Source organism: Ascaphus truei, chromosome 1 (genome assembly GCF_040206685.1).
Source record: "Ascaphus truei isolate aAscTru1 chromosome 1, aAscTru1.hap1, whole genome shotgun sequence".
Lineage (NCBI taxonomy): Eukaryota > Metazoa > Chordata > Amphibia > Anura > Ascaphidae > Ascaphus > Ascaphus truei.
The window spans coordinates 437,720,306-437,744,480 of record NC_134483.1 but is presented as its reverse complement, the minus strand read 5'-3'; the positions used below and the strand labels follow the sequence as shown (position 1 = coordinate 437,744,480).

Sequence of the window (24,175 nt, the reverse complement as noted above, 5' to 3'; positions counted from 1 at the left end):
TTCCAAATAGTTTCTCCAATTTAACTGTATGTTTGTAGGAAGTAAAGTCTATAGAATTCAAACATAAATGTGCTGTACATTTTGCAGCGTAAGTCTCAGAGGAGATCACAGAACAAGATGTGTTCTAAAGATCGGTACTGTTGCTGATGCTTATCTCTTTCCCGTCACTGAAGCATCATGTAGTTTACATAATATTCTGTATGAAAACCATTTCCAGACAACAGCTTTTTATCTGCAAAGGCTAGCCCATGTTAGATTCTATACAGTATGTGCCTTGCTGGTTTCAGGATTAAATTACCAAGCTTTTGGCATTTTATGCAAAATGTTCTTTATTATGGCTTTCTCATACCTACAGCATGAGTCACCAGCAAACCAGAGCAGATTTTGGCTAAGCTACATGATGAAGTGTTCTCGATGCACAGAAACATTTAATCCAGATTCCAGGCAGCGAAAATTCCCATAGGTTACCCCCATTTTTATTTTTTTTAAGAATTCAAAACAAACAAGTTATAGCACCTTTAAAGTATGTTTCTTAAATATGCAAAATATGTACAAATTGCATTCTTCTCAGTTCTAGCACTCAATCAATCAGTTGTAGTTCTTATAAGGTATGTGTGGTTTCCATTAATTATACATTCTTCCACCAAAAACATTAGTTATCTGCTGCCTCTTATGAGGATTCACTAAACTCTGTTAAGGCACTAAATATGACGTTAATACTGATGCGTTGTTCACTAAAGTCAGTAATGTTAACTTAGGATAACGTTACGTTAAAAGCATAGCGTCAATATTAACAGTCATTATTAAAAATGAGATGCAAATTATATGCTAGTTAGTTCTTATCATAGATATCCCCAATTCACTAAACTCTTTTAGGATTAATGTAGATTAATAATGTTACTTTAAATAAGTCTTAGCTACAATTACAATTAGCTATGACTTAATACCCCAAGTGACCAGCTAGCCATCGCCAACCCATGACTAGCAGACCACAAAGGGCTTCAAAGGAGTTAATGTATACTCCAAACTACAAGAACTCTCCCCTCCGCTCACCCTTACCTACCAAAGCAATGTCTTACTAACCACTATGGAAGGTAACTCCTGCCACCTTCCCCTGAGGGGACCTGACCACTCTCACTGTAGCACCCACATATTTCACCCACCCCCATACTCCTATGCTCTCAAACAACCCTTTTCTATAAGAATGGCCTGTAATGAAAATACAATGAAAATATTCAATATTTTATTAAACTGGGACACAAACAATTAACTTGACCTACAAGTTATCTTAAAAATACAGAAAATTGGTTTTACGGCAGGTCAAGCCGGTTTTTATGCATTTTTAAAGGACAGAAGTTATCTCAGGCCAAGATCTTGCTTTAGGAATCTGGCATCACAATTATTCTCTGGCAGTAGAAATAAACAAAAAACCCTCTTTTATGTATCTTAAAATGAATTCCTGAAAGGGATCTGCAAATACCACGGGGTGTGGCCAGGAAGGTATTCCAGAACTGTGTAGATTTACTAAATATAAAGATTTCATGGGTCTAACAACAATAATTACAGATGGATCTGTGTAACATTTATGATCAGATGAATTCAATATTTCCAAACACTTTGTTTATGAGGTTGCAAAGGACAGATATTAATTTGGATATGCTGAGAAGGTGGCCTTATGTTGTTTACAGTGAAAGGAGTTTAAGGATAAAGACCCTGCAATTGAGTTATGAAATCAGGAATTGAACATAGAGGTATGTGTTTTTTCTATTTCATACATGGATTTCCATATTAGTTACATAGTTACATAGTAGATGAGGTTGAAAAAAGACATAGGTCCATCAAGTTCAACCTATGCTAAATTTAGACAACAGATACTTAATCCTATATCTATACTTACTTATTGATCCAGAGGAAGGCAAACAAAAAACCCCATTAAGGGAAAAATTAATTCCTTCCTGACTCCAAGAATTGGCAATCGGATTTCTCCCTGGATCAACATCCTTCCCATGTATACTTATTTGGTATATCCCTGTATACCTTTCCCATCTAAAAAGATGTCCATCTTCCCAACTTCAAGCCCTCTCTGCAGTGATCTAATGCTATGCGGTAACACAATTAGATAACTCTATTTTACTCCCTTTTATTTTATTAAACTATCGGCATTTATTGTACTTTGTTTTTGTAATAATCTTTTTCTACAACCTAAGCACTGTACTATTTTTGTTTATTAAATGTAAAATTTAATAAGTAAATCTTTGGGCTCTGATTGAACTTTTCACTTTTAGAAAAGTATACACAAATGATGCGAGTCCCCACAAGGGGTCGCAGAAGAGTCCCTCTTCATTTGCACTCATACTGTACATAGGATTGGTAATATGGTTAGGCATAATAACCCAGAGTGATATACTCAAATAACGGATTTAGCATTGGAACCAACAAAGGCTCCTTGGAGACTCCACTAAAAATAAAAAAATAAAAAATGTTATTAACACATATGTAACATACCAAGACACACAATGAGTTTGTTTCAAGACTATTAACCTTCACTCTTACCAGGAACTAATTTCTGTTTAGTAGTTGATATTTTCATCAGGTGACGGGCACCGCGATGGGGACCACCTGTGCTCCCACCTATGCAAATTTATATCTGGGCTGGTGGGAGGAGACGATGGTCTTCAGCGTCACTATGGTGCCTTTCACGGAACATATCGAGTTGTGGGCAAAATACATCGATGTGCTGATTTTATGGAGTGGAACTAACACACTCCTCCATCAGTTCATCGATGCACTCAATACAAACGCCCACAATCTCAAATTGACATACCAACACCATAGAGAACAGATGGATTTCTTGGATCTCACTATCAAGAAAAAAAGTGAAGGATATATAGAAACAACTATATATAGAAAGCCTACCTCTACAAGCAGTCTCCTGGGGGCTGAAAGTCAACATCAAGCCCACATGGTCAAAAATCCCGACAGGACAATTCCTTTGACTGAAACGTTATTGCTCCACATTTATTGAATTTCAAGAGAAAGCAATAGATATGAAACATAATTTCCAAATACGCGGATACAGTAACAATAACATCAAAAAAGCGTATCAGCGAGCCCTCACAACCCCAAGATCAAAGTTACTCACTAATAACACAGGACAAAAGATAGACAGTGACAATATACGTTTTGTTGGCACTTATAATAACCAGTGGACCTCAATTCGCCATATTTTCAACAAATACTGGTATCTCTTGTTGGAAGATAGAGACTTGAGTAAAATCAGCAATAAAACCCCAAACATGGTTAGCCGAAGATCAAAATATCTCCGTGATCGTTTAGTACACAGCCATTTCCAAGTCATACCTGTGAGGACATAGCTGGGAAAGAAACCAAACAGCTGTTTTTCGTGTGGCAGATGCAAAGCTGTCTCCTTGATTAGAACCATAAAAAGTTGTGGGAACTCGAATCAAACACAGAGATTTGAAATACAAGATATTATAAACTGTCTCACGATAGGGGTCATCTATCTAGTGGGCTGCAATTGCGGTAAACTATATGTAAGTAAGACCCATCGACAATTTAAAGTGAGGGTACTGGAACACATTGGCTCGATGAGGAACTCACTAGACACACCAGTGGCACGCCATATTGTAACAGCAAATAAAGGTGATAGCGATGTACATGGAATTGATCATGTACCTCTAGGGCCCTGGAAAGGCAACTGGGATAAACAGCTACTGTAACACGAGACCAGATGTATCCATAAGTTACAAGTCCTCTGGGCCTCAACCAGAGTTTCATTTTTTCACCTTTTTTATAATAGCAATATTTTTTTAGTATTTTGTTATGTGAATGATTTACCGATTATACACCTTTTTTTCGTTTTTTTGTTAGTAATTTTCCCACCCTACATATTATTAGTTTCACATCTGTTATAATATAGGGTAATTTTAAAGATGGCAACCTTTATTTGTTGATATCTACAGCTGGGGATCCAGGAATATAGCCATTAAAAGAGCAACTACTGTCCGTATTGTCTTTAGAGGAATTACACACACACAATGGTTTTGATGGATATTATATTGTGGCTATGGTACCTACAAAGAGATGGGGTTGAAGTATCACCCTTATTTATAGTGCCAATTTACTACCTCAGATACCAGTTGTATTATGTTTATATACCTTAGTAGTATCATTTTACTTGACCAATTTATTTAAAAAAAAGGGTGACTCGATTTTGTTTGATCACCTCCCAATGGGAAGTAGGCATTAGCTAATATGACCTTATTGATGTAATATGATCACTGCCCCCATATGATTGAGGGTATATAAGGTCACGACAGGAACCTCTTAGAGACTACTCCTTCCTCTGATGAAGCGTGACAGGATCACAGGAAATGTACGTCGGGTTATAATGACGTCATGACGCTGACGTCCATGTGGGGAGACGATGACAGCCGGACTGGAGAGCAGCTAATCTACAGGTTGTATGGCAGTGGCTTTTTAGCCTTATTTACTTTACACCACCTGCTCTTACTAGGCTCTAGAGATTTTGAGCCACATACACCCATTTCACTATACATTTCATGTGATATATCTATTTGCAGACTGCAAATATTGTATATAACGCTATATTTAACATTTATAATACCCTGTACACAACGTTGCACATAACTATGCAAACAATTGCTGAGACATGACTGTTCCCTAACAGAGCAGCAGAGTGGTCTATTGGTGGATAACGCTCTAAATATTTTTGTATAGTGTTTGTGAGCCTTATCTATTATTTTTGGGAAAGCGTTTGGTTCAAATATATGGCTATATATGCGGCGGTATAAACCTATTACTGTATATGTATCTTTTCTTAGGTACTTTAAAGACAACAGTCAGTCCAGCCTATGACACCTGGATTGTTATATTTGTTAATGTGTATTTTACATATGCATGGTGTCATTTTGGAATTGCTGCATCAGATATATGTTCCATTCATATCCACAGCTTATTGGAGAAAGAGATTAGTGACCAGCTGCTGTAGTTTTAATGTCTTTTCAGCTTGTATTTGATATCACTCCACAAATTGACACATCTCATACACTATAGCTGTGTGAGTGCATGTACGCTTTACTCACTGCCACATTTTGGCTGCAATGCATCTCATCCAGAGAGCCTTAGCTATGCAAAAACCTATGCCAAACTAGGTGTACTTTACAGGAACAAATTCTTCCTAAGTCTGGTGGTCAGAAAGCGCATCACACAGCAGATGCTAATGCCAATTATCGACTATGGGGACATAGTATACGTCTCAGCACCCCAAACCCACCTTAGCAATTTATATCCTCTGCAATTCAATATGTCGTTTTGTTCTCCAATGCAACTACAACACACATCACTGTGAAATGTTCAAAGAACTAGATTGGTCATCACTTGAGTCTAGGTGCAAAGTTCAGCTCTCCTGTCTTGCCTTCAAATACTTTCTGGGCAAGCTACTCGTCTATCTGAACAAGCTCCTCAGCCCTACCACATGCAGCACTTATCATCTGAGATCTGACTCCAAAAGACTGTTCATGGTCCCAAGGTTCAGAAAAGTATCCATCCGCTCCTCCTTCTCTTACCGTGCACCCCAAAACAGGAACAATCTACCAGAGACTCTCGCAGCCGCCACCATTCTAAGTTCTTTCAAAACTAAAGCTGTCTCACATTTTAATCTGGTCTGTAACGGTTACATACACCTATACTATATATTATCTCGAACTTTGCAAACAATGTCTTGTACATAATGTATACCCTGTTCACTTATGTAACTATGTATTTGTAACCATGTATTATTTGTCATCTTAACTCTATGCCCAGGACATACTTGAAAACGAGAGGTAGCTCTCAATGAATTACTTCCTGGTAAAACATTTAATAAATAAATAAATAAGTAAATACTGGTGTATAATTTATGTATTTTATTATATTAGACAACTAGTGCGTGACATACCTTAGGCATACTATTTTCCTCTTTACCCAGTATGTACTTGGCTGTCTATCTCTCACTGAGGGGATTTTATTTACATTGTAAATAAATTGTTCACTTCGTTGTTTATGTAACATATATGTTAATAAAATGTTATTATTCTTTGATTTTTAGTGGAGTCTCCTAGGATCCTTTGTTAGTTCTAGTGCTAGATCCGTTATTTGAGTATATCACTCCGGGTTATTATGCCTAACCATATTACCTATCCATGTATGAGTGCAAATGAAGAGGGACTCTTTTGTGACCCCTGGTGGGGACTCGCATCGTTTGTGTATACTTTTGTAAAAGTGCAAAGTTCAATCAGATCCCAAAGATTTACTTATTAAATTTTAGATTTAATAAACAAAAATAGTACAGTGCTTAGGTTGTAGAAAAAGATTATTACAAAAACAAAGTACAATAAATGCAGACAGTTTAATAAAATAAAAGGGAGTAAAACAGAGTTATCTAATTGTGTTACTGCATAGCATTAGATCACTCTCCAAGCAGAGAGGGCTTGAAGTTGGGAATATGGAAATCCATGTATGCAATAGAAAAACACATACCTCTATGTTCAATTCCTGATTTCATAACTCAATTGCAGGTTCCTTATCCTAAAACTCCTTTCACTGTAAACAACACAAGACCACCTTCTCAGCATATATAAATGAATATCTGTCCTTTGCAACCTCATAAACAAAGTGTTTGGACATATTGAATTCATCTGATCATAAATGTTACAAAGATCCATTTGTAATTATTGTTGTTACACCCATGATATCTTTATATTTAGTAAATCTACACAGTTCTGGAATATCTTCCTGGCCACACCCCGTGGTATTTGCAGATCCCTTTCAGGAATTCATTTTAAGATACATAAAAGAGGGTTTTTCGTTTATTTCTACTGCCAGAGAATAATTGTGATGCCAGATTCCTAAAGCAAGATCTTGGCCTGAGATAACTTCTGTCCTTTAAGAAGACATAAAAACAAAGTATGGTCAGTGGCTTGACCTGCCGTAAAACCAATTCTCTGTATTTTTAAGACCACTTGTAGGTTTGTGTATATAAGCCTTATATTCCCTTATGCACCATCAGCCTCACACTGGTTACTATATTTTATGAAATAGGTTGAGCAGTAGATATTTTTTTTTGTTTTCTGTCCACTTTTAGAAAAGAGTGATTACTTTTCGGACACGTTGCTACAATTTAGTAGTAAAGGAGAGAGAGGGAATAGGTGGTATGACAATTTTTATTGGAACAACAAGTAGTCGAAATGTTACAAGCTTTCGAACATCTCAGGGTCCCTCATCGGTTTTGGCAGAAATACAGAAACATAATATTATATACAGTGTTTGTAAGAAGGACATTTGGTTGCAACGGGTGTGGAGAGGAAGTGGGGAAAAAAATAAGGTAGAAACAAGTAGCCTAGTGTGAAAATTACAGACATAAAAGGCTATATACTCTATTGAAATGCAAAAGCGGCCCAGACAGTAAGGACACATAAGAGGGGAATGTAATATGGGGTAACAGTGAATGGGGCCTATGCTATTAGATCTGTAGTATGACAAACCGCTTCTAAAGTACACTTTAGAAGTGGATTGGCAGGCTTTCTATTCTGTAAGCCCTTCTCTCATGTCAAATCCGTGTCTAAAAGTCTATTTTAGAAGCGCTCTCACTCTGGCTCTGCCAATCTGATCAGTTTGTCATAAAACCTCCGTCTCACATTTTTTTCCCACATCTGCTATTTTGGTAGCTCCGTTATGCAAACCGCATCTAAAGCTCAATTTTTTTTTAACACTACCTGTACCTAAATGGTGGCGAGATTGGTATGGTGAGTTACACGCAGAGCCAGAAATATGGGATTGTCTGAGAGAGCAAATCCCATATATCAGACTGGGGATGGAGTTGACACCACCTCTGGTCATTCTGCTTCTAAAGCAAGTACAATCTGAGAAGACTGGCACTCCTTTTTAGATGTGGTTTAGAAGAAGCGGTTTGCAATGGAGAATACCATTTTTCTAACATTTCATTTCACTACTTCTGCTACGGTTTGGCAATCACAACTTCGGAGCTACTAGAATAGGCCCCTATGTGTATAAATATATATGTAAATCCACTATAACTACAACTGCTAACATGCCCTCATATTAGGTATGTGTATGCACATGCTACATTTATGTGCTGTTATCTCCACTCATGTTGCTTCCATGTCCCAGTCTTTGTGCATAGGTATGCATGATATATGTGCTTGCCTTTATTTGTGTATGCGTGTTATATGTCTGTGAATCCACATGTATATGTTTGCTTTTTTATGTATGGGCGCAGATGTGTGTACATGTTTTCCTTCATGAACATAATGAATTGATTAAAATTATTTGTAACATACTTTTTTTTACTATTAGCCAAGCAAATCTAAATGACATATAAAACCTCATATTAAAAGTCATCAATCCGCGGAGTTGAACCACACTGCTTTCGTTTCCAGGGACCCCTCGTTAACTACTAAATTAACCCCTTCAATATGGCCACTAGGTCTGCAATTACAAAGCACTCAAATATGGCTGCCAGGGTCACCAATAGAAATTGGCAACATCATCAAATGATGACGTTATAGCTTCTATTGGTGACCCTAGTGGCCATATTCGTAGTTTTTGGCAAGAAAATATATACCATTTATACAGTTCATTTTACTGCCCCTGTAGCCCCCCCCCCCCTCCCTTTTAAGGTAACAAAAAAACTATTTATGGGGATTGCTGCCTTAATATTTTCAAATATATATTGGATCCCTTAAAGGATTGCTGGCAACTGGATGATGGAAGAAAAGCTCCTTTAAAAAAATAAAAATCATACGTTATTATATGGCACCTTTACAGAGCACACACTGACATGCTGGTTAGTAGCACAGAGTACTGTCTAGCTATGTATTAATAAAATCTTGCCAATAAAAAGTCCAACTTTTGCCACATCTGCTATTTAGCCACATTCAGCATTACTGTAGCATCTGTCTTTTTGTTTTCAATCGACAGTTCTGTGGCTTATTCAAGACATGTGAGGACAATGATATCAATGTTTTAAATGTAGTCTCATGTAAGACCAAACTGAATTAGTGACAGTAATATGTTTAATTGGATGCAATCAGGGGATTCATGCCTTGTTTAATAAAAAATAAATAAACAGTATTAGCGTTTTAAATAATTTTTTAAAATCTGAAAATGGTACTTTGTCTTGATGTATAGTAGGGACTCTAAATGATCAAGGCTGTTTGTCTGTTTGGTTTGCTATAGTTGCTCCTAGGGGTAAAATCAGATTTATTCATGCTGCCTCCAAATTGGAGCACCAAATAAATAAAGGTGCAGGATAAGAAATAGATAAGGGCAGTAAAATGCCAAACTTTGGCTTATAATATGTAGAACTATTTGTAGGATATATTTGAAAAATGAATACAAAAATACCCTTTTTAATAAAGAGAAGAGGAGAACTCTTTAAGTCTTGTTTGCGGTGAACATAATGTAGGGGTGTTCTGGTATTCCCTCTGTACCTCCGCTGCAGGGTGCAATCACGGGAGGTGCTGTGAGGGAGCATTCGGAGGTTCCGCGGTGGCCCGATAGCACAGGGCGCCGCCATGTTGTTGGCCATTGCGCAATACTCAGGCGCGACCAGGAAGGCACGGAGAGAGTTCGCGCATGCTCAGTGTAAGCGTGTGAATGACTGGCCAATCACCAGGAGGCTCTGAAGTTAAACTACAATTCCCAGGAGCCTCAGCAGAGCCACCTGACACCAGGGAACAAATAGGAGTGCAGGGATTGCTGGCAGGCAGGAATGGGATGCGTGGCGGAGCGACCACGCTAGCAGAGGGCACCAGAGGAGCAAGGGGAGAGGTTTTATGTGTGCAGGGGGTCAGTGACCCACCTGCGTAGGCCAGATTTCCCCTCAGGCCCAGTGCAGACCCTGAGTCACCATTAGCTTGTGGTGCTGCAGGGAAAGCCCTAGAGAGAGAGAGACATCATATTCCCTTACTGTAGTAGCAGATAGAAACACAGTGTTCCCGGAGCTGCGGTGTGTGAACAGTGGTTTGGGCACAAGCTGCTGGACATCACCAACTCGTGAGAGACTAAGCAGGATCGGCGGATCCTTTTTGAAGTCTGTTGCTGGCTGCTGGAGTAGCCGGAAGGTATTTAATAAGTGCACCAACACCGGTACCATCAGGCGCTGATCCCGCCTTGGGGGAGGGTTCTTTGGGGACACTGGGTTGAGTGACCAAGGGACTGAGTATACATTGGACATGGTGTGGGGTGCACGCCGTGGTGGGAAGTGACATTACTCAATGGGGAGAGTGGCCAGGCCACTGGTGTATATTACTGAATATCAGCTATTCCTATACGGTACTATATGTGTGTTATTCTTAATAGGTGTAAGCTAAGGTTATGCAATTACGTATTCGTAAAAGGTTACAAAGTTAAGGTGTGTTATCATTATTCTTACCTAGGGGAATCTCACTTATTGGGGATCCTGGGTAAGTGGAGGCGCTGCCAAGAACCTAATATTACCCCAGGCTCTCAGTTAGCGGAGGCCCAGATCTTGCTGAGCCAGCAGGTACATACAGCACTAGTAGTCTCTCCATATCAGCAGGAAAGAGGGCTACAATAATCTACCTTAGAAAACAAGCAAAGTGGTGGTGAGGATATTGACTGAACTTTATAACGGTCCCTAGACTAGTGCCAGTCCTCATGATGTTCAGTGGTAAATATGTTCACCTACTTGTAAGCTCACTTTTTTGTATTGTTATTAATTCAGCATTATACTTCACAGTAAAAATGAAGAGTACAAGGTGATTGTACCCCGAAGAAAATTCACTTAAATGCACACCACTAATTAAGATATAACCTTTATTTTATTACTTAAAACATATATTACCGAGTGTGTATGTAACAGTGTTTATAAAGAAATTAAATCAAATAACACATGCACCAGAGTCTCCTCTCATATATAAACACTCCTACCCAGTAATAGTAGTAGGGTGATGGGGGCTGAATGGTGCAATCGGCCAGGTGAAAACCCACCAGATCAGTGAATAGCACAGATGGTATATTGATAGTGTTAACAGTGGAGATTAGTTAGTAGGTGTTACATCACTTGTTGTTAAATCACCACCGATAGAGTACTTAGTATAATATAATAACAGGGTGCTAAAAGGGAGTTGCTATTAGGCACATAGGTATCCCATTGATACTCTATAGTACTACCCACACTGCACTTGTATGGATAATAAACGTGTGTATATATATATTGCAGTGGAATAAATGAATGCAGCCGCAGGTACCACTAGAATCCACACCAGAGTGCCCTTTGCAACCCCTGCACAGCATGAATGCACTTATAGCGTGTTAACAGCACAAGTACATCAGGAGGCACAATGTAAACCTCCAATAATACTTGGTGGAGAGCTTATACACTTCCCTCACTGTTGGAATATGATTAGACACTAACCTAATAGCATATATAAGCTATAGCACTGATCTATATGCTATTAGGTTAGTGTCTAATCGTATTCCAACAGTGAGGGAAGTGTATAAGCTCTCCACCAAGTATTATTGGAGGTTTACATTGTGCCTCCTGATGTACTTGTGCTGTTAACACGCTATAAGTGCATTCATGCTGTGCAGGGGTTGCAAAGGGCACTCTGGTGTGGATTCTAGTAGTACCTGCGGCTGCATTAATTTATTCCACTGCAATATATATATACACACGTTTATTATCCATACAAGTGCAGTGTGGGTAGTACTATAGAGTATCAATAGGATACCTATGTGCCTAATAGCAACTCCCTTTTAGAACCCTGTTACTATATTATACTAAGTACTCTATTGGTGTTGATTTAACAACTAGTGATGTAACACCTACTAACTAATCTCCACTGTTAACACTATCAATATACCATCTGTGCTATTCACTGATCTGGTGGGTTTTCACCTGGCTGATTGCACCATTCAGCCCCCATCACCCTACTACTATTACTGAGTAGGAGTGTTTATATATGAGAGGAGACTCTGGTGCATGTGTTATTTGATTTAATTTCTTTTTGAACACTGTTACATACACACTCGGTAATATATGTTTTAAGTAATAAAATAAAGGTTATATCTTAATTAGTGGTGTGCATTTAAGTGAATTTTCTTTGGGGTATAATCACCTTGTACTCTTCATTTTTACTGATTCACTTTTCAGTTCACAGTTTGCACCCATTTCACAATTATCGATTGGATTTATTAATTTATTATTTCAATTAGTATGGTTTAAGTTGATCACTCCCTAACCTTCCTTCTTTTTATACTTCACAGTACTTCATCTTTATGTCTCTTGACTAAATAAATAAATATGGGACTTTAGTTTTATGAGGCGGAATGCATTTCTACCTGTTGTGTACCTCAAATTGCGAGCATCTATTTGGGTAAACTGAATAAAAAGACGTGTTGTAAAATGTCAACAAGTAGGAGTAGTAACTATAAGACTAGTGGGGCTTGAGTAGAAAACCAAGAGTCAATTAGGGTTGAACTTGCTAACTGATTTTCTTTCAGGAGTGTCCTGGTGAGTTTTCAGTCCCCATCAGTTTCACATCAGTCAGTGTGTTCATCAAGACAGGCGACTGCTTCATGTTAAACTGACAAGTGACCTCCTGTGCAGAGCACTCTTGATGTACTGAGGATTGAGGCTTCTGGCGTAGAAACAAACATTAGAGACAGGAATTTGTGGGCTTGAGCTGGCCTAATCTACTCTACTCTTTTGAGTTCTGTACTAGTTGTGAAAGATTCAAAAGGAAAACTGGTACTTCCTTTGCTACAGTATCTCTTACTCATGAAAATAACTTTTGAAGAAACCAGTTTCTTTCTGAAATGATGTCTATAGATGAGACTGGGATGTACTGTATTTGAGTTTTCAGTCTGTTCTAGAGACCCTCCCGTGATGAAAGTAATAGGGTTATGCAGAATTTCCTACAGTAGTCAGTGGATTACATATTCCTTATTCTTATTCCTTACTCAATTGTCTAACAGCACCACACAACTCAGCCTTCTGCACTGGAAAACAAAAAGTGAAGCAGGCTACAGAGTAAAAACATCTGAAAACTATTTCTTCTCTGTAAAACAATCCAGATGTCAAAGCATTCACTGCCAGAGTCTGAATTTCTTACTTTCTCTCTACTGTGCACACATAATAGCGGTCTTTTGAAAAGTAATTCCAAAAATGGCTTTAAATAAAATCTAGTGCTGCATGGGCAGTCCACAATAATGTCATGCGTGAGAAGATAGGTTGTATCAGAGCTTTTAGGCAATACCTTTTTAATGGAAAGAAAGTAACAGTGCTACTGGGTAACTTGGTTACATTTGCAGCTCACAAAATATGTTCTTTTTTCCGATTTGCCTTTATGTTTAAATCTGCATCTTGTATTGTATTGTATGTCTTTATTTATATAGCGCCATAAATGTACATAGCGCTTCACAGTAGTAATACACGTTGTAATCATATAAATAACAAATAATATAAATAACAGGTCATGGGAATAAGTGCTTCAGACATAAAAGTAACATTAAGGAAGAGGAGTCCCTGCTCCGAGGATCTTACAATCTAATAGGTATGTAGGTAGGTTGATGTTGTGTTTTATTCTGAAATACTCCAGTCATTTTCTATTTTGGAGAAATGTACGTGTGAAACAATAGTTTTAGGGTGTTAAATAATACTGTACCTGCCATGCCAAATAAGTTTCTTAGAACTGCACCTTTAGAGGTATTGCAGCACTCCTCCCCTAGCTACAGCCACAAATAGCCACTAATAGAAGTAGCTCACTTAATATATTGCATGCTGTTTGTTATTGTGCGTTTTTAAATTAGGTTTTCATGACCTATCTTAACCTATATTATATTTTGAACCAAATGTTGAAATAGTAGAAAAAGTATTGCATGTTTTAGTGCTTTCATTTTATTAAATAAGTGGCCAGCACTTTTATGTTGCAGAGCACATGGGATTATCTTTAAAAAAATAATCTGTGAGGGTTCTCCTAAAAACAGAATCACATGTAGCAATTTCTATTCACCTCCAATAATTGTAATACACAATGACTAGGGCAGTGTACTGTATTGTATTGTATGTCTTTATTTATATAGCGCCATTAGTGTACATAGCGCTTCACAGTAGTAATACATGTGGTAATCAAATAAATAACAGATAATATAAATAACAGATCATGGGAATAAGTGCTTTAGACATAAAAGTAACATTTCGAAAGAGGAGTCCCTGCCCCGAGGAGCTTACAGTCTAATTGGTACACTGGCGACACACTTTATCGCAGTGCGGCCAGATCCGCAAGCCGGGAGATTTCCCGGCTTGCTAGTGGCCGCCCCTCGGCGTGCCGCGCGTCATAGACGCGCGGTCACGCGTCTTCGGGAGCCTGCGCCCCCTGCACGCGCGTCCAGGGCTCCCCGAGGGAGCCCTGGTGTCCCGCGATCTGCGGGACGGCGGCAGGGGGTTCCGGGGGACCCGGCAGACCCGGCAGCGGGAGGGAGAGCGCCCCGATCGGAGGGCGCTCTTCCGCTGCTTCGGCGCGCGCCCGTCACACTCGGGCGCGCGCCAGGCTACTGCTGCGGCACAGAACGGGCAAATGCTCGAATAAACTGTGCCGCAGCAGTAGGTAGGGAGAACGTACAGAGACAGTACTCTGTAATTGTTTACCCTTTCAATGCAGGAGAAGTTTGAAATACACTTACATAGGTCCAGCAATGATTTATAAAGTTGTTTTCAAGGGTAATATTTCTCAATTATTACAATGATTAGGTACAGGTCTGTAGATTATTGTATGCTTTATTATCAAAACTATCCAGAAAAGTAATGTCAGTAACTGAGTTTGTAAGTGTACTTTAGTAGTAGGTGAAACCTTTTTATTTGGACTAACAAGTGATATTATACTGTAAGACAATAATTGGTGGTGGAAGCGAAGTAAAAATATATTGTGATGGCTTGAGGGTAGATATTATTCATTTGAGGGACCTTACGCAGATGAAAAGTGAATCGGTTAGATAGCGGTGTGTATGAACCCTTGTATACAAGTCGTGCTCACAGGTGTGCCGTTTGTGAAAAACTGTTAGTCCAAATAAGAAAGGTATCACCTAATACTGAAGTAGTCATTTACTCTGCACTATCGCAACTGAACTAACATGGCTATTTCTACTTAATAAGTGTACTTTAAATCCATAATACACTGTTAGCAACTATGCTTATTACGTCCTTTCACTGCATGGGTCATAATTGTTTTTCCATGCCAGTTTGACCTCTTTTATAGTCGTTCATCAGATGGCTTTTCTATGTGTTCTGCATGTTTGTGCCATGAACGATAACTTAAGGACTGGGAGTAATTGGTTTCAGTAGTATTTCAAGTTTACTTCAATTTGAAATATGACTGTCTCCACTTTTGAATGTACTGTATTTTCAGATAGCATTCCTAGCCATCTATTAATCTCAGTGTCTTTGCTTTTAATCAGCATGAATGTTAAGGAGTATTTTTTGACTCTGTAATTAACTGTGTGTACTTTGAACTCGGGGATTAAATTCCCTTCATATAGTCTATACCATTCTTAATAGAGTAAAAGTACAGCCTTGGTTTTTTTTTGTTTTTAATGTTTTTAATGTGTTTAATTTCTATTGTCCCCATTTTGTTGTTGAATTGAAGTAAATAGGATCTGGATCCATACTTGAAATTGTGTTTTCCTTGTGTTTTGGTTGTACAGTATGTGGAAAATGAAGCAGTATCACCTTTTGTGCACATATTCTTGAAACAGTTATCCCTTAAAAAAAAACCTAAGTGGAAGAAACACTTTTATTCTCCATGAGTGATGACAAAGGTATAAAAATGTAGCGATATCATCGGTCTTTGACCCGTAACCCTAACCTAAGGTTTAGCATATGTGTTATAGCAGAGAAAAGTAAATAGCAGTACAAGTAATGAATTAAAAAGGAAAGTAAAATGAATTATTGTACAGTGACAGAAAAGGCACTGAACTATAACTTTCCACTCCGATGAACTATAATCACCCTGTCAATTTGCCTATTCGGCATTCTTGGTACATATTACACATGACATCCCAAGTTTAATACCATGAACTAATCCATGATCATGAAGTGTGGCAGTTGGTGTGAATACACATACATAGTTTTAATAGCTTACTTGAAGTTAAAAAGAGTGCAAGCTTTCAGGACCAAAAAGGTCCTTTCTTCAGACTGATACAAAAGAAAATGTTATATATATATATATATATATATATATATATATATATATATATATATATATATAATATATATATATATATAATGTTTTGAAGGTCATCTTCCTTCTATAGATAATTAATGAAGTTGCTCTCTGTGTGCATGCTTCTGTCTTTTACCTAATTTCACTAAGGGGACAGTAAAAAAAATTAAAGCTGTTAGCAGAGATAGTTATCGAGCCAGGGGCATAGCTATAGCCCGGGCAAAGCCCGGGGGCCCGTGCTCTTGGGGGGCCCACTCAGGGTCGCTGACAGGGGGAATAGCCGAGACATTTAGCCCAGCAGTCTAGCCGATGACCATATAAGTCAGGGTTCCCTTCCTCCTCCAGGCTCCTTAACAGCAACTTGCTGGCTGAATCGGGAGCAGTGAGTGGTGAGAGGGGGCGGGGGGTTGCAGAGAGCAGGCAGCAGAGATGGGGTTGCGGAACTGAGGTAGAGAGCTGCAGAGCCAGGCCCGCCCCTGCTCTCCGTGACATCAGGGGGCAGAGTTACCATGTGTTGCTTTGGAAACGTATGCTGTGTGTATTTGTGTGTCAATTTGCTCTGTGTGTTTGTGTGTCTGTTGGTAGTTAGTGTGTCAGTTTGTGCATGTGTGTGTCAATTTGCTGTGTGTGTGTGTGTCAATTTGCTGTGTGTGTTTGTGTGTCAGTTTGCGGAAACTCCTGAATCTACAGAATATGTTCACTCATAAGGGGGCCCTGAAAATAATTTTTGCCCGGGGGCCCGCACATGTCTAGCTAAGCCACTGTATCGATAGAACAGTAGAATGTAGTGCTCCATTAGTCCAATATGGTTTGTATAACATGTGTATGGATAAATGTCCAGATACTCATGCAACGTCCTTAATGAATGAATACAAATACTAAAATGGATATGCACCTAACGATGTCCACATGACTACCGCAGTTGATGGTACACAATAATAATCCAAATAGTAAAGTCTAAATGACAATGTCCGGCATAGACAGGATATATAATAGGGCGGTGTAGCCCGTTACCTGTATACTTTATCAGGACGTCCACTGTATCCTCGACGTCCATGCAGGCCAACTCCAAAATAAACAGATCAATTTATTAGCAAGCTAATGCCAAAAGTACAGTGGCTTCACGAATGCACCTACGCGTTTCGTGAAAAGAGCACTTTATCTCTTGATAAAGTGCTCTTTGCACGAAACGTGTAGATGCTTTCGTGAAGCCCCTGTTCTTTTGGCATTAGCTTGCTAATAAATTGATCTGCTTATTTTGGAGTTGGCCTGGAATTTTTTCTTATTTGCTCTATCCTGTTCCGGATTTCGTTGGACTGTGCTCCACTCACCTACATAACCGTATGCACTGTATCGACCTATTCACTGAATCCATATAGCCAGCTTTTTACCGTAACAATATGTCAGAGGTATTTTTAACACCTCATGTTTAAATGAGCATACAAATGAGTCATTAATGCAAAATTACTTATTCACATGTTTTTCACTGAACTGATTGATATCTGCTGATATTGGACTAATGTCATAAAATATTGCCATTTTATTGATCAGCTTATATATCACAGCAATCCCATTTTTTAAAGCCACTCACTATGTGTTTCCATGAGTCCTGTTGTGTACAGTATATCAGTCTCTGTGTATATATGTGTGTGCCTGTCTCTGCATACTCAATTGTGTGTATGGGTACCCTCTGTCGATGTGTCTGTCCCTTTATGTTCATCTTTCTGTGTGTGGGGAGGAGTCACTGTGTTTTTATCTGTCAGTCTCTGTGTTTCTGTGATGGTCTGCTTGTCTATGTCCACATGTGCGTGTTTGTCTGGGTATCCTCTGGTAAACATAAGGTGTAGTAATTGGTGTCTTACCTAAGGCTAAATATGAGCTCTGCATCATCTCTTACTAAATTTTTACACCATAAAATATACTAAGCATTTGAAAAATCTTTAACAAACACATTCAGAATCACAAAAAATGCTGATTTTCTTAATTTTGCAGCAACCCCCTCTTTTTCATTAATGTGTGAATATTATTGGATAAAACTAGAAAAAAAACACAAAGGGTAAAAATAAGCAAAATAGTGATGTTTCCTGTTTATTTCTCAAGCATGGTTGGAATGTTTACATTGGCGCTCTGATGATGAGGTGTCAAACTACTGGGTATAAGTAAATGATGTGCAGCAATCCTGGTATGAATGTGCCATGGAGCTGTAGCTGTCAAACTGACACTTTTAGCTTAACATAAACCGAATACTGACTTTACTGGCTACATTCTATAAAACATATTCTAAACCATTCTGCTAGAGTCTGCTGAAATACACATATGTACATATTAATATATATTTATTCTAAAAGTTGTTTTCTATTTTATTGACCCTAATATCTCATTTACTGGGTTCCAATACCAGTACGATACATAAGAGACATTTCAGTGAATAGAAACAACTATAGAAATGAACTGAAATGGGATCGCCTGAACTGAGTGTTCTGATACTGACCGGGGTCTTGGGGGAGTCACGTAACCCATTCTGAAAGAATAAGGCCCTGTGTGGTAATGAAGAGAGGATAGCTCTTGTATTAGACGTGTGGAAAGCAAGCAACAACCCTAAAGTAAATTGCTTAGGTAGTTGGAATACTGTTTTTTGGAAATTTTTAAAGACAAACAAGAAACTGCATTTTATACCTGGAGTCAAAGGGTAACAGCATTCTAGTTTTGCAAACGGTACAAAGATGGATATTATCATCAAGAGAGAGAACATTGCAATGACAGTTTATGGTGGTGTGCTAGAAATTCATGGCAGAAACATAAGCTTTAACATAGGTGCCAACTGACTAAATATAAACAGTATGATAATGATTCAGGCTTACGTTATATCAGCATTGCTAACATATCAGTAAATGAATATAGCAAAGATGGGTGGGTAGCCGTGTTGGTCCTTTCTTCCATGTAGTAACAAAGGAGGGAGAGGGAGTAAGTGGTATGATACCTTTTATTGGACCAACAAGTAGTTAATATTTATTTATAAAATATTTTACCAGGAAGTAATATATTGAGAGTTACCTCTCGTTTTCAAGTATGTCCTGGGCACAGAGTAAGACAAATAATACATGGTTACAAATACAGTTACATAAATGAACAGGGTATACATTACAGTATATACAAGACATTGCGTGCACAGTTAAAATATATATTATGAGCGTATGAAACAGTTACAGACCAGATTAAAATGTGAGACAGCCTTAGATTTGAAAGAACTTAAACTGGTGGTGGATGTGAGAGTCTCCGGTAGGTTGTTCCAGTTTTGGGGTGCACGGTAAGAGAAGGAGGAACGTCCGGATACTTTGTTGAGCCTTGGGACCATGAACAGTCTTTTGGAGTCTGATCTCAGGTGATAAGTGCTGCATGTGGTAGGGGTGAGGAGCTTGTTCAGGTAGCTGGGTAGCTTGCCCATGAAGAATTTAAAAGCAAGACAGGAAAGGTGAACTTTGCTCCTAGACTCTAGTGATGACCAATCTAGTTCTTTGAGCATTTCGCAGTGATGTGTGTTGTAGTTGCAACAAGCTACAAGCTTTCAAACCTGGGTCAGTCAAAACTTGTCAGTCCTGAGAGGTTCGAAAGCTTGTAACATATCAACTACTTGTTGGTCCAATAGAAGGTATCATACCACATACTCCCTCTCCCTCCTGTGTTACTACATAAACGAGTATACAAACCTGTGACTGCATCATTATTACTTTTTTTATCTGCAATTAGTTGACAGATGTGGCTTTATTCTGTGGTGTTTATTCTTCTTTATACAAAGTTGCATATATACCATAAATATTTTCAGTTCTGTCACATCATTTAATCCTCTAGTCCAGGCTATAGGTTGCAATGCTGCTACTGTACATCAACAACAATTGTATATTCTTTTTATTGACTTTTAAGCCATGCAGAAGTTGTTTAAATCACCTGCACTACAGTATATTGCTTCAACACTGCATATTGCAATCTATAAAACAGTGTGCCGTATTGCAGAATTGCTTAGAGTACCGTCATAAAATGTAGGAAAGGCAAGGGTATTAGCATCTTATTTTTGGTGACAAAAAATAATATAATAACCTTTTATAATTGAATGGAGTAGGTTTTCCCAACAATCCTGCTTCTTAACCCTTAGAATCTGGGGAGAGTTGCAAAACACTGAGTGGTAGGGGTTAAATGTTACCAAATGCAGACAAACTGCAGCTAAATTACATCTTCCTGGTGGTCCTCATGTACTGGTGGCCACTCAGAGCTCCTGGTAGTATGGGAATAAATTACGTTCAGGGTAGACATGAAGCAGCTGTTTCATTTTTCCTTATCAGAAGTTAGGCATCTACAGCCCATCTAACAGTTAAAGAAAACAAGCAGCTCAGTCTTTCATGCCAGCATCTGAAAGCCTGTAAAACAAACAACCGTGCATATAAAAAAACAACGTACAAATAGCCCAGGCCTGTATCTTTCAGAAACTTTTGTTAATATTTGAATAGCACATAAACATTACATGTAAACGGGGACATTTGTTTAGATTTAAGTTAATGAGTAGGTTGTGATGTCCCTAAAGGAAAACATTTGTCAGCTTTTTAAGAAAGTAAGGAAGAAGTCCAATGATTTAATATAAAATAGGAAATTTGTATTCTGTCACTGAGAAATGCTAATGTATAAACATATCAAAGAGCGTTTTATTTCACCTCATCTGTATGTCAATTACATTCAATGGCTGAATAGCCTTTTTATCCAGCTCTTGGCAGATACATGCTACTGAGCCTCTGAATTTTACTTCCGCTTGATTAAGTTCAACTAAACCAAATCAAAGATAATTTAAGTTACAAAAAAATGTCCACGTTACGTGGATTCTTGTTTTGACATTTCAGGACCCATTATTTGAAATATAAAGTAAATAATCATGTTAAAAATGTTACTGATATTCTACTCTACTGGTATATTTTTATTCAACTGACTTACAGTATGATTGAATAAATGATTTAATGAAACTGCATTTGACTGAGTAATACAGAGTTATCTACACGGTTGCACTGATGACAACAGTAATTGTTGACGAGGTCTTAGAATGGGTATTTTAGCCCATCCACCGCAAGGGGACACATGTGCAAACAATTAATTTATTGTAGCCTTCCAGAATTCCAAAGGATACTCAGTGTAATTCAACTGTCATGAACATGTCCATTCAAATCATTTGACTTACATAATGGGAAGAAAAATAAGCCAATTTATGTTTATCTAAAGAAAATATTGAACTCAGAACACATAGATAATAAGATATGTATGTCAATTTAAAATACTGTGCTACAGTACAGGCACAGTAAGGTCGTGGTGGGTAAAGATAATAGTTACAGAAACTCTTTACTGTACAACCTACTGAAAGAACAAGGAATCCATGAATGCAACTACATGTCCTGCACAGGTCCCCCACAGCTGGAAATGCATTTTCAAGGACTGTCTGATTTAAATGGGATATGGCTGCCTCGTTCACCAAGTTTTTAACAACCACGTTATTTTGTGTCTCTCGTAGGTGGAAATAACACTTCAAGATATCAACGATAATCCACCAGTTTTTCCAACAGACATACTCGATCTCACTGTGGAGGAGAATATTGGAGATGGCTCAAAAATAATGCAGTTGACTGCCACAGATGCTGATGAGGTATTATTATTATTTTACCTTGGAGCAAGAAATGTGCATGTACTTCAAAAAAGGCTTTGCAAGTACTATGGAATGGAGCATAACTAACTTTTATATGAACGCTGTTTTTTGTTTTTAGAAGAAGAAACTGAAATAATTCTACAAAATAAAGTTAAAGCTAGTCTGGTGATATACTGAGTAGTGATACTAGCATTGGGTTTGGAGTTTAAAACCTGGTTTATATCACAATAGCTCATTCTGTCCTTATTTAAGTCACATTGAGGAACTGTGATAGTGCTGATGGGGAATTATTGCTCATTCAATGAGAGTCTCCATGCTATAGTGCTACGGATTGGTGCTACCGCTGTTAGCATTGGGAGCATTTTCTCTTGCTCAATTTTTTTTATTTGTTATAATAAATACACTAGTTCTTTGTGTTTACAGCAATGCAAATATCGAAGCTGCCGATCGATCTGCTCTCCCGTGTTAGATCGGCGAAAATCCTGCTGCTCAGGACACACAACATGGCTGTGTATTTCAGGAGAGGAAGTTGTGCAGCTTCCTAAATAGGTGCTCTAGCTACCCAAGGATGCTTAATACATGGAAAAAATCATTAAAAAGGCCATATAGAGTGAAAGAAATGCAGCAAGTATTATCTAATACTACACAACTGTTATTTAAAAAAAAAAAAAAAAGAAAAAAAAACCCCATAGGATTTTGAATGAAATGCTGCTTTAACTCCATTTGTCTTCCTGAGCCTCAGGCACACAAATTACATTGTAAGTAAGGGATGGTACTCATTATATTGCAACATACAGTACTGAAAAAGCATATGTTGGAATACATTCATTTGAGCTGTATCCCAGTTCTAAAATGTAACTTCTACTTAAATACTATTTAAGTGATAATCTGCATGTGAGAATATACAGAAATCATCAACTTCTGCTCCAAATTCAAGTGATTTACTATGATCCTTTCTGTCAAATGTTTTGTGACTTCTACTTTTGGTACAACTCAAGATGTAACTCACAGATAAGAAATCAACCTTTATGCCACTTGATTCCTATATCACTTGTGGATAAGATTGTTGTTCAGTAACTGGGAGGTTATCCAGTGTGTGAACACAATTGTCCCATGCCAGGAACCCCTCTCAGTTTGAGAACAACTTCCCTCTTGATCAATGGACAAGCCAATGAGTAACAGAAATGTTATTTTTCACTGGTATTGATTAGCTCACCATCAGGAAGCAGACAAGTGAGTTGAAAGCTGATACTGCGAGGGTCTCAAGAATCCTCATAGGTGGTCAATATTAGGGGCATAATATTTTCAGAAAAGTGGAACCACTCTGTTGAAAAACTGGGTCACCGGGTCACCCTTGAAGAAAAATTAGCAAAAGAAGAGGAGAGTGCTGTCTTGATATCTCTTACAACTGGTGTGTGTTTTTTTTCTCTAATGCATGCAGCTGGATCTGGGAATATGAATAGAACATGTGAAAAAGGTTAAATTAGCATGTGCTACTTTTTGTCTGTGTTCTGTCAATATTTGTAAGCTTTCTCCTCCCCAAATGTTTATATCAGATGTTTGTAATATGGAGAGTAATGTCCTCTGACATTAAGTGGGATAGGCAGTTGTGATTAGGGATGTCACAGAAGACATGCACATCAAAAATTGCCACAAAAAAAAAAAATAGACATGAATTAATTGCTAAAGCAGATGCTTCTTGCATTTAAGTTGCATAGATCACATAGAGTGTGGCATTCACCATTCAAAGAGTCAGTTTATCAATGTTTACAAACAAAAACTTAATCTAATTGCAGGTGCCGACAGCACTGGAGTGGGCTATAATTTGTAATAACGTTTATATCATACCTTCTCCCAGATTCATCAAGCTCTGTTATGGGTTAAAGCACCCAGACTGGCCCTAACTGCTATTGGGTATTATCCGCCAAGCTCTGTTAAAGGTTAATGCACCCAAATAGGCATTAACTCCCATTCAAGTAAATGGGAGCTAACGCCTATTTCTGGTGCGTTATCTGTTACGACGCCTGGATGAATAACCCCCTAAGAATGATGAGGTAACGATTTATAGTAATTACCAAAAAGAATTGAAAAGAAAATGATTAGGGGCTGTAATCAACTTAACTTAAGCTCCGCTTGGTTTCTGGTTATCAAAACGTGTCTAATATTTATTTAAATGGTGGATTGTGTTGCATTTAATGTTTGGATTGCTTTG

At 38.1% G+C, this 24,175-nt stretch overlaps 1 protein-coding gene across 1 annotated transcript in view; it reads left to right on the top strand.

Annotated features, from left to right (window-relative positions):
• The window catches only part of FAT4 (FAT atypical cadherin 4), a 270,297-nt gene that overhangs the window by 159,283 nt on the left and 86,839 nt on the right, over positions 1 to 24,175 (top strand). The window contains exon 2 of the mRNA XM_075615613.1: positions 21,832 to 21,963. Within this exon, the coding sequence (XP_075471728.1) occupies positions 21,832 to 21,963 (132 nt within the window). The remainder of the gene's footprint in view (positions 1 to 21,831; positions 21,964 to 24,175) is intronic.